The following is a 12500-nucleotide window of genomic DNA, read 5'->3' on the forward strand; positions in this document are numbered from 1 at the left end:
AACCTCTAGATCTCTATAGTCTGATATAACGAAATGAGAATAAATTGATATAATTTAACGAGAAGCAATCACCAAAATAGTTGTCTAAAAAATAAATAACAAAGAGCTGAGTGACATCAATTTTGTTCCTTCTATAGATCTATGTTTGTAGTTTGTGTTAAATCTCGACGCTTGAAAATATAATACTGTGCTTTCTCTTTCTGTTTAAAATCAAAATGGTGTCGTAAATCTTAGGGATCGAAACATTTAACATTTTTTATACTGCCATTGTAAAATCGATCTAAATCCCAAAGATCTGGGTGTCCTGCATCAGTAGGATAAACATGTTAAATGTCATAACAGATTTCTGGTTTACTCTGTAGTCGACACAAACAATACAGCTTTGCTCTTTCTTTTATCAATATAGAAGATTAGATATAGACCATCCTCTCTCTCTCTCTCTCTCCTCCATGCTTTCACCACGAAAAAGGCAGTTGGAACGGACACTCATTTTCAAGAGCACATACCTCCTCCCCCCTCTTAATACACACACACACATACACACATCAAGTTCACACAGGTTATCAACAAAGCGGCAAAATCCAAACAGTATTCCATTATTGATTTTATTGGTCTTAGTAGTCAGCGTTGGTAGAATAAATATGTGTAGAAGGAATGAAGTTGGCGTCACTCAAATCTTTGCCATTGTATTTATAGATATTATGAAGTTGGCATCATTCAGGTCTTTGTTATTACTCATAAACGCCGATGGCAAAAAGCAATAACAAAGCCCTGAGTGACGTCTCACTTCATTCTATCGATCAGACTGTTAACGTTAAACGTTACACATTGTTTTGTGTGTTGGTAAGTTATAACCGGATGGTGGATGTTGTGAGTATTTTACCTATACACATAGTTTCAATAATTATTGAAAGTCAAATCTCTAGTCACAAGTCACTTTTGTGCGGGTATGTGGTCTAGTGGTATAATATAATATATATATATATATGTATATAATATATATATATATATAATATATATATATATATATATATATATATATATATATATATACAATATTAGATGCTAAAAATGTATTTTGTGTTTATAGTCATTGCTAAAAGGCTTGGGTTAAATCGATATCTCTATCGTCAATCTGGAATTTAGTAATGTATTTATGTCTTTATCATTCTTTGTTGTTGTTGGCTGAAGAAGGGTTTTGAGCCCGAAACGTTCCGTGTTTGGTATTTTATTATTTTTTTTTAAAGCTGTTACATTCATTTTTTATCATTTTATTTCAAAATTCAATTTCGAGGAACCATCCATCCCGGCATAATACTTTTTACAAACGGTGGGTCATAATTTGTTTTGTTTTGTTTTTCTCCCTTTTTTTATTTTAGTTTAACAAACCGTAATATTGATTCTCTTAACCCTCTCCTTACCAACTATAAGAAAATCGTCACATTCGTTACGATACAACCAACATTTTTCTTATCCAAATTTCTCTTGTACATCATAAATTTAAAGAAAATGAACAGTGTGTTGTAGAGCATGTTTTGCTAAAGAAAAATATAATATTTTTTGTGCTAGTTGGGAGTAAAGTTTTGGGGGAAATCTTGAAAATGGCTGATAAGAAGAGACTTAAAGAATGTATTTTATTATTGCTTAACCCAAGTCTTATATCATTGACTATAGATTCATTCTTCACCAGCTAAGTGTCCTACTCTGGGAATGACATGTATTTAAAAATTTGGCCAGAAAACTTGACCTTTAAATATCGATCACTTTAACAACCCACATCTTGGTAAAAACTTTCAAACCTGGGACTTCGCGAAGACTTCCTTGATTTCCCAGGTTTGGGAGTTTTTGGCCAGATGAGAGTCATTTAAATTGATCGATATTTGAAGGACGAGTTTTCTGGCCAAATTTTTAAACACATGTACGGCACTTAACTGGTTAAACACCCAGATTGCTCACCCCCCCCCCCCCCCCCCAAACAAAAAAAAAACAAAAAAAAAAAACAACAAACAAACAAAAAAAAATAAAACAAAAACAAAAAACAAAACAAAACAAAACAATAAAAAACAAAACAAAAAAAAAAACAAAAAAAAAAAAAACAAAAACAAAAATCAAAAACAAACAACTAAACAAACAAACAAATGACACGTATTAAAAATATTGGCCAGGCAACTCGTTCTTCAAATATGGATCGACTCAATTAAAATGATCCTCAATGCCACTCAAACCAGACGACAAAGTCTGGAGATCCACGAGTGGTAATGGTGGTGAAATCTATAGGTTGCTATAAAGTGGCAGCATCCAGCCGGCCACCCAGAGATAAACCGTAATGAAAGGGATTTTGTGTTAATTATTGATACCGTCGACAATAGCAATTTACCACGCATTGCCAAACTCTTACAAAAAAAATAAAGAAAAGAAAATACGTATCTAAAATTCTGGCCAAAACTCGTCCTTCAAATATCGATAGATTAAAATAATTATTATCTTGCCAAAAACTTTCAAACCTGCGACTTCTCGGGTTTGAGAGTTTTTGGTCACATTTCTGGCTAAAATCTTAAACACGTTTAATTTCAGAGAACGCCAGTATAGACGTGTCAATCAAACCCAATAAGAGATTGGAGGGTCCGAAAATACCTTGGCACAACGTATACATGTATACAGGTCTGACATCCGAACGCAATTACGGGTCTATCTAATTTAACATTGTTGTAAAGGACAATATTATTTTGCGTCATTTCTTGAGATTTCCATTACAAAAATAATAAATTGGGTTATCAGACCAGAAAAATAGTGCACGTCGCCTCGACACGAAGGCCATTCACTTACTGAATCTCTTGTGATAAAAGTATCTTACATGATCCTGAGTTTTTGTTGGAATTTTTTTTCTTTTGTTTGTTTGTTTCTTTTGTTTTTTTTTTTTTTTTTTTTTTTTTTTTGTTTTTTTTTTTTTGTTTGTTTTGTTTGGGGGGGGGGGGGGGTGGTTTGTTTGTTGGCGTAAAGGATATCAGCACACAAGATACGCCAGAATAAAGTTCATATCTGAAGGGCGTGTGTTCAAACCCTCCTAGTGCAAAAAAAAAAAAAAACAAAAAAAAAAAAAAAAAAAAAAGTAGAAAGGAACATAGGAGTTATGACCTCGGTGTGGTCCAGTCCCTTTAGAGTGTAAGAAGTTAGGAACCGAAGCACTTGTTCGAGGGGGACACCGACTTTATCCCTTTATCCGTCGTTTACCCGGGTTATTGACATCCAAACGCAATTATGGGTCTAATTTAACATTGTTGTAAGGAAAATTCATTTTGAACTATATATATATATATATATATATATATATATATAATATATAATATATATATATATATATATATATATATATATATATATTTATATAAAGAGCTTTTATAAGGCACAATTTCCACTAAACATGCTCAGAGCTCTTTACAAGGTGTCTTTAACCACCAACAACAATTAGTACGGATCATGGCGCCTGTTAGGCGATTTTACGATTTTTGCGGACATACAAAACGCTGTTAACGACCAGGAATTCATTTTACATCCGAATACTGTGACAGAATGAATGTGAGTAAGAGCCTTTTACAAGGACTCAACTATGCGCCGCTCACAGCGGGTTTCGAACCCTCGGACCTTTCGATCCGAAGGCGAGAGTCATACAAAACCAAATAGTCTGACCAACCCGACATGATACCGTTTTGAATAGACGCGTCACCTGTTTTGCTTGAAAAAAATAATAATTTAGTTGTGTGTAGCGCTGTGTGTAACAAGTCACTATCAGCTGCTCTCTGACACCATGGCCATTTTTCGATATTTTTTTAGAAGATTATGGCTTTGTATTTATAGTGTTTATTTGATGAATGTAAAGCGCCAAGAGCCTGTTGAACTCGGGGTAATAATAATAATAATAATAATAATAATAATAATAATAATAATAATAATAATAATAATAATAATAATAATAATAATAATAATAATATATACTTTATTCACCCCCAAAAAATGGAAATTCGTTTACAGACGTGGCATGCATAAAAATGTATAAACACAACGTTGAGAATCTATGGAATAGATATATGCAAATGCACAAAAATGTAAAAAAATATACAACCAAGAACCAATATCGACACTTTATATATTAAGACGCTATACAAATGTCATTTGATTTATTATTATTATTATTATTATTATTATTATTATTATTATTATTATTATTATTATTATTATTATTATTATTATTATTATTATTATTATTATTATCATTATTATTATTTCTTTTTAACTATATTTATTTTAGTTTTCATTTGCTTCGTTTGTTAAAAATGAATACCTATGTGAGTGACGTGTTTTGTTGCTGTTGTTATTGGGTTTTGTTTTGTTTTTTGTTTGTGGAAATTAATGTAGCCTTATTATTAGAATTAAATTTAAACACTACGAATAATAACTACTCAAACGAATCGGCGGTCTCAAGAAGTGGGTGAGAGAGGGATCTAGAAATGACTTGGGTTTGAAACGAATATTTTTGTGTTCGTGGATAGCTCACACGTAGAGCCACGCTCTCACCTGCCAGGCGGAGTTGTCGTACCAGTAAGGTCGCAGGTTCAAACCCCACCACCGCCGCGGAAAAATTTTTTTATTCTCTATTGTCTTCTGGCACTTTTCTACTCACTTCATATCTTGGTGAATAATAACTACGACACTTATATTATACACGTGTATTCGATATCATTTCATACTCAATATTATCAAATTAACAATGAAATAACAATGTTATGTTGGAATATAAGCTTCAATTTAATATACGAAAACAGATAAAACGGACGTTTCAGGTTTCCCATTTATCAACAAAACAGGATGAATGAAACACTACAGACGAATGAGATAATGTGGTCCGAAACGATAAAGTTTACATGACGGTCTCAAGTACGTTAAAACTCAAAAACTAAATCGTAAACAGGGCCTCACGTTCACGCAGTGCAAAACATTTTTTTTTTAGATGAAAAATATGCAAAGCGGGGCCAATGCGATAATAGATATTAGATAGTATACGTTTGTTGAAAATATACCAAAATATCAATTCTTATGTATCGGATTGAAGTCACGCCTAAAAATAGAACGAAATTGACGTCACTTATCTAGCTCTTTGGTATCGTTTTTAGCCAGCCATTTTTACGAGTAGTTCTCACGAAATTGTCTTAATTAATAAGACGACAAACGGTTCAGGCTACACATTGTTTTGTGTGTTGGATGGCGGATGTTATATGAGTTTTTGAACTAAACCCAAAGCATCAATGTATGAGAAAATAAACACTTACATACTCAAACACACACACACACACACACACACACATATACATATATATATATATATATATATATATATATATATATATATAATATATATATATATATATATTGGAGCGACAAGCTATAATGATGATGAACAGGACATTTAATTTCAACCCAAGCCTTTTAGTAATGACTATAAACACAAATTACATTTTTTTAGCATCGAATATTATAATATATATATATATATATATATATATATATATATATATATATATATATATATGTGTGTGTGTGTGTGTTTGTGTATAAGAGGTTTTATATATATATATATATATATATATATATATATATATATATATATATATATATATATACATACACACACACACACACACACACACACTCACACACACATGCAACTTTGATCTCGTGGCAAATGGCTGCTTATGTCAAATTGTTGTCAATTTGAAAAAAAAAAAAAAAAAAAAAAAAAAAAAAAAAAAAAAAAAGCAGCCGTCAAATCAAGACTCTTTGCTTTTTAATACATTGTTGTTCCAAAAAGAGGGAAAACGGCAATAGGGAAGCCAAAGAACATACATGGACATAAATTTGTCAATAGGGAAGCCAAAGAACATACATGGACATAAATTTGTCAATAGGGAAGCCAAAGAACATACATGGACATAAATTTTTCAATAGGGAAGCCAAAGAACATACATGGACATAAATTTGTCAATAGGGAAGCCAAAGAACATACATGGACATAAATTTGTCAATAGGGAAGCCAAAGAACACATACATAAATTGCATGGAACCAAACTATGACATAATTTGTCAATAGGGAAGCCAAAGAACATACATGGACATAAATTTGTCAATAGGGAAGCCAAAGAACATACATGGACATAAATTTGTCAATAGGGAAGCCAAAGAACATACATGGACATAAATTTGTCAATAGGGAAGCCAAAGAACATACATGGACATAAATTTGTCAATAGGGAAGCCAAAGAACATACATGGACATAAATTTGTCAATAGGGAAGCCAAAGAACATACATGGACATAAATTTGTCAATAGGGAAGCCAAAGAACATACATGGACATAAATTTGTCAATAGGGAAGCCAAAGAACATACATGGACATAAATTTGTCACTTTACATTGTGCTTTTCTTTTATTTTTATTTTTGTTTACATTTTCTTTTTTTTTTTTTTTTTTTTGGTTTATTTTTTTTTTTATTGAAGGAGGGTTGCCCGAATTTGTGGTTGGTGATAAGACCAATACAGCAGTGCCTCCTTCTACCACCCCCCCCCCCCCCGCCCTCTCCACGCCACCCAGCTCAAAGTTTACACACCCTGCCAACCACCCCCCCCCCCCGCCCATCACTCCCCACAGCATTAAAAAATTGAGCTTTTATATAGCGCAACATCCACTAAATGTGCTCCAAAGCGTCCCTGGCCAACAGCAACAGTTAACATTTAGGACGGGACATGACGCCTGTTAGGCGATGTTACATTTTTTTCGCACAGAGACAACGCTGTTAAAGGCCAGTTACTCATTTTACACCTGAGTACGGTGAGAGAATGTGAGTAAAGAGCCTTCTCCAAAGACGGAACTATGCGCTAGCAAGGCTCGAACCCAGGACCTTCCGGTCCAAAAGCGAGTGTCATACCACTAGACCACATAGCTCTCATAAAACTAATTACATCAATCGTTGAAACTGACCGTCATCTCTAAACACCTTCTCCCATCCTTTCATTTACATATTCATATTATCATAAAAACCTAACTAAATACTACCACTACTCTGCCGTACTGTTAAAAAAAATAATAATACCAAATCGTATTTAAAATTTAGCCGTAAAATTCGTTCTTCAAATATCTAGCGTATAAAATGCCTCTCTCATCTTGGCAAAAATGGTCAAACCTGGGACTTCAGTGAAGACCCAGGTTTTAGATGATTTTGACGAGATGATCTCTTTTAAAATGATCGACATTTGAAGGACGAAGTTTGTGGCCAACATTTTAAATAACGACGTGTTTTTCTTCCACATTACGGCAGCGCTCTCCTTTCAGCGTGAGTCAGGCTGAGTATGAATAAAATAACCAGCTGTCTCGTATATTAATTCTGTAGTCACTTTGAAAAAACAAATCAATTTGTTAAAATTTTGGCCGGAAAAAGTTTTATTCAACATATCGAGCGGTTAAAATGAGCCTAAAACTTGTCAATAACCCTCAATCCTGGGACTACAGTAAGTCCTAGGTTTGACAGTTTTTGACAAGATGAGGATCATATCAAACGCTCGATATTTGAAAGACGAATTTTGTGGCCAAAATTTTTAAAACGATTTTTAAAAAAATCACTTTCCGGTGGTATACACGTCCGATTGGCCACACATTGTTACAGCACACAATTAATCATATCGATTCGTAGCCTTCGGACACGGGCTTGGATTACCATGGCTATCTTTTAGTATATGCAAAACAGACGAATCGGTCAGCCTTGTAGATTTGAGTAATACTATTACTATTAGGGAAGAAATGTCGTGACGTTACGATATGAAATATATTCTTTTTTTTTCTCTATTTTTTTAAGGGTCGGGTGGGGGGGGGGGGGGGGGGGGGGGGGGGGGGGGGGTAAAAGTGTTCTGTACAGCCTATGTTAGATATTTGCCAAAGAACACAGAATTACTGGCAAAGATGTTTAAACTAAGGGCAACTCTATCGCCCGTTGACTCACGTGATCATTTATAAAATCTGCTATATATATATATATATATATTTTATATATATATATATATATATATATATATATATATATATATATAATATATATATATTTATATATATTTATGAGTTTTGGTGGGTACTTGTAGGTACGAAAGTGCTCGATAATGGTGGTTAGAGCTAATATATAATGTAAATTTTCACTCTCATTTTTTTGCCGAGACGACTCGTTTCTGTGTAAGGAACACAGAAACGAGTCGTCTCGGCAAAAAAATGTGAGTGAAAATTTACATTATATATATATATATATATATATATATATATATATATATATATATATATATATATATATATATATATATATATATCAGTATTGGTGCGTACTTGTAGATAATAGAGTGCACGATAATATTAAATAGAGCATGTAAATTAAATAATAATAATTTTGTTTGTTTGTTTTTGAGGGTTTTACGGCGCTTGCAACACATTAAGGCCATATCAGCGCCAGTAAAAAGGAAGAAAATGGGATAGTAAAAAGTTCTAGAATTACAATTAAAGCACAAAAGAAAAGGTAAGGCAAAGGGGAATTGGTTCAAATAGGGAACAGATGTAGATTCCAAGAGCACACCGTCAAAGTACTTAGTTTAAGATCACCTAAAAGTCTCATCCAGACACAAGCACAGGTCCCAACTAAGAGGAATACACTCAAATATTTATCAATCATATAATATAAAGAAAACAAAATACAATGCATAACAGAGAGATGATTTACAAGGAGAAAAAATATCATCTCCCAAAACGCTATAACTATACATTCGACTGTTTTCCTCCCAGCCAAGGAACTCCGGCAAGGATCAGGACAAAACTAAGTATAATCTCATTCCAAGACAATGACAGTAAACAATTGGAAAACGGGTATGGGGGATAGAAGACACAGCATGTACCTCCCTGCCCACAATGGGAGGTCAGGATTCCCACGCAGTAATAATAATAATAATAATAATAATAATAATAATAATAATAATAATAATAATAATAATAATAATAATAATAATTCTATCACCCGTTGACTCATAATATATGATCATTTATATGAGTGCCGGTGCGTACTTGCAGATAACAGAGCGCCCGATAATATTACATAGAGAATGTCAATTCAATAAGGACACTCACATTTAACTTCTGTGCCAAAGACGATCGTTTCTTCAGTACTGGTGACGATAAATTACCCGCCATTCGTTGTTCATATTTGCGTCTCTATTTCTTGTTCCGTACTCGGGTGTTATTATTTGGGCGGTGATTAGAATTGTTATGCAGTGTCCTGAAGTAATAATATGTTCTCATTGTGTGTGTGTGTGTGTGTGTGTGTGTGTGTGTGTGTGCGTGCGTGTGTAACCAGATAAGGCTCCTTTAAATTTTAATCGAACGATAAATTTAAGGACGAGTTTTCTGTGCGAAATTTTTAAAACGGTGTATTTTTGTTTGTTTGTTTTTTTTTTTCCCTCAGAGTTTGACGACTTGTTTCCAATGTCAGTTAGCATCCGTCACACACTTATATAGCTAAATGGAAGTAAAATTTAATGCTCACTAAATTATATCAATCAGACTATAAAACTTTTAAAAGGCTACATATAGTTTTGTGTGTTGGTTAGTTATATCCGGATGGCGTGATTTAACTAAGCGCCTAGCATCCGACAATACAATTAATACAATATGGCTAATATGAATGGCTGGCTAAAAACAATAACAAAGAGAAATGTGATGTCAATTTCTTTCCTTCTATAACACTTCATACGACTACGTCTAAATCCGCAAGAAAAAAAACGAACAAAAAAAAAAACAACAAAACAACAACAACAAAACAATCGGAATATTACCTTAGCCCGACATTCCAGAGGCCTGAATAACGGTATCAGTGTATATACGTTCTTAACAGTACCGTGATAGCCTTTATCGTATAGAGATGTTAATGGTTTTAAACTTTAGTTCTGGGTGGACACACACACACACACACACACACACACACACACACACACACACATGCGCGCGCGCATACATACACACTACAGGGAGATAGAGTAAGAGAGAGAGAGAGAGAGAGAGAGAGAGAGAGAGAGAGAGAGAGAGAGAGAGAGAGAGAGAGAGAGAGAAGACATAACGAAAGTATAGAGAGAAAGAAAGACAGAGAGATTGAGAGAGAGAGAGAGAGAGAGAGAGAGAGAGAGAGAGAGAGAGAGAGAGAGAGAGAAGACATAACGAAAGTATAGAGAGAAAGAAAGACATATATATATATATATATATATATATATATATATATATATATAATATATATATATATATATATAAAGAGAGAGAGAGAGAGAGAGAGAGAGAGAGAGAGAGAGAGAGAGAGAGAGAGAGAGAGATGCATACCAGCTAGCGGACCTGTTTCGAGCCCAGCTATTTTTCTGACCATCAAACAGAGTGGCGATTGAGAGTTAGAGTTAGTTAACTGGCTTTAAACTATCGGGAAAATGGCGGACGCTCTTATGAAATATTTCTCCGACAAGCATAAAACCGTATCCAGAGGGGAAAACCCCCATTATAAATCTGATCATGTTTTGACTTTTATACATTCTGATCACAAGACATATGAAAAGTTCTAGCCAGCATGAAGAATAAAAAGTACCGATTTTTTTGTTTAGAACCACGATGGTCGCCGTTTCTGGGCGACGTGACATAAGACTATTATTGAATCCAATTGCTGTTACTGTTACCCTTTGAATAAGACGCTAGATCCAACAGACCCAGCTACCCAATCAATCCGAGTAGAATGGGGGAAAGTGGGGGGGGGGGGGGGGGGGGGGGGGAGGACCAACAACTCGACTTCACCCGAGATCGATCCCAGTCCTGTTTTGTGTGAAGCGAGTGCTCTACCAACTTAGCTATCGGGAATCCCTTGTGTTGAATAGGCTATACGACTCACCTGAAAATCATGGTTACGGTTGTCCTTTAAATCGACGTCTTTGGTATTAATCCAAGAAGGGGCAGAATGCGGGCTTGTAAATCCTTGCGAATACCACGGCGGGGGGAAGTTAGGGGAGCAAAGAAATATATATATATATATATTATATTTTTAATCCTTGCAAAGGAAACGGTAATGTTAGTATTCTGGAAGTTTCTTGGAGTAATCTACAGCTCACGACACATCTCAGAAAATATTATATAGTTATAGGTTTATTGTTTGTGAGTCGGTGAAGCGTCATAATTCCAAAAGAAAACACATTCTATCTAACTACCACTGTAACGGGGGTGTGAGGAGGGGTGAACCAACAGAAATATTATTGATGCTATGCGTTCAGTTAAACATATCATAACATTCACCAGCCGGATATAACGTACCAACCTTGAACGTTTATAGAAGTAGAAGGAAATAAATTGACGTCACTTAGCTCTTTGTTATTGATTTTAGCCAGCAATTTTTTATGAGTAGTTCTCACCAAATTATATCAATCAGACTCAAACTCTAAACGATTAAAAGGCTACACATAGTTTGTGTGTTGGTAAGTTATAGCCGGCTGGCGTGATTTAACTAAGCGCATAGCATCCATAGTCTGATTAATACAAAAGGTGGCTAAAAACAATAACAAAGAGCAGAGTGACGTGAACTTCGTTCCTTCTATAACATACGACTTCATACAACTACATCGAAATCCAAAAAAAAAAAATAAAAACAAAACAAACAAACAAACCACGTATTAAAACATTTTGGCCAGAAAAAAAAAATCATTATTCCATCGATCGACTAAAATGTCTCATCTTGGGGAGAAAAAAACCCCTAAAATCTACGACTTCGCGGAATCTCAGATTTCATAGTTTTTTTTACCAAGATGAGGGGCATTTTAATCCAATGATATTCTATTCATTCGAAGGGCAGTTTTCTGGGCAAAATTTTAACTCACTCAATCCTAGAGATTTTTGCTACTTTTCAAAATAGGAAAAAAATGTATTAAAAATGAGCATGTACAAAGATAGTATTATTAAACTACCATTAACGTGTAAAAACTAAAAACATTAGCTAGGATACTACGCCTATAAGTTGTCTCAGAAAAAATTTAACAGGCATGGGGTAAAAGTAACCCGGTTAAACTACGGATAAAGTCGGTTTTAGGGCTGAATGGGTTAAATACTTGTGTTTCCAGAGTCCCGACAGTCAACCGGTTAAATAGCAGCAAGAGTTGGGCTGAACTAGGCTACATATAGTTTATAGTTCACACTTATCCAATAAGTGCACTAAGTTGTGCAGAGAAGTCTTGACGTGACATCTACTCTTCCGGTTCCAAACTCATTGGAAGTGTGTAAGTAACTAACCAGTCTTTCGGAGGAGTAACAATATTAATAGGCTTTATAGTGAATCATAAGGTGCCATAACTAGACTATTATAGTAGCAGGATTATAATATAGATAGATTATTAAGATTAAGGAACGTA

General features: G+C 34.3%; 1 protein-coding gene across 7 annotated transcripts in view; it reads right to left on the reverse strand.

Moving 5' to 3' along the window:
- Positions 1 to 12500, reverse strand: part of LOC144957910 (uncharacterized) — a 318367-nt gene that overhangs the window by 305082 nt on the left and 785 nt on the right. For 5 of the 7 annotated variants that reach the window (XM_078889468.1, XM_078889467.1, XM_078889465.1 and 2 more), the window contains exon 2: positions 10997 to 11311. In XM_078889468.1, coding sequence (XP_078745594.1) covers positions 10997 to 11007 — 11 coding nt within the window. In that variant the 5' untranslated portion in view covers positions 11008 to 11311. Of the gene's footprint in view, positions 1 to 10996; positions 11417 to 12500 lie in introns of all 7 variants that reach the window. The other 2 variants (XM_078889464.1, XM_078889462.1) reach the window with 1 other exon arrangement.

The sequence above is a fragment of the Berghia stephanieae genome, chromosome 12 (genome assembly GCF_034508935.2).
Source record: "Berghia stephanieae isolate SIO BIC M18660-M18661 chromosome 12, UCSD_Bste_1.3, whole genome shotgun sequence".
NCBI lineage: Eukaryota > Metazoa > Mollusca > Gastropoda > Nudibranchia > Aeolidiidae > Berghia > Berghia stephanieae.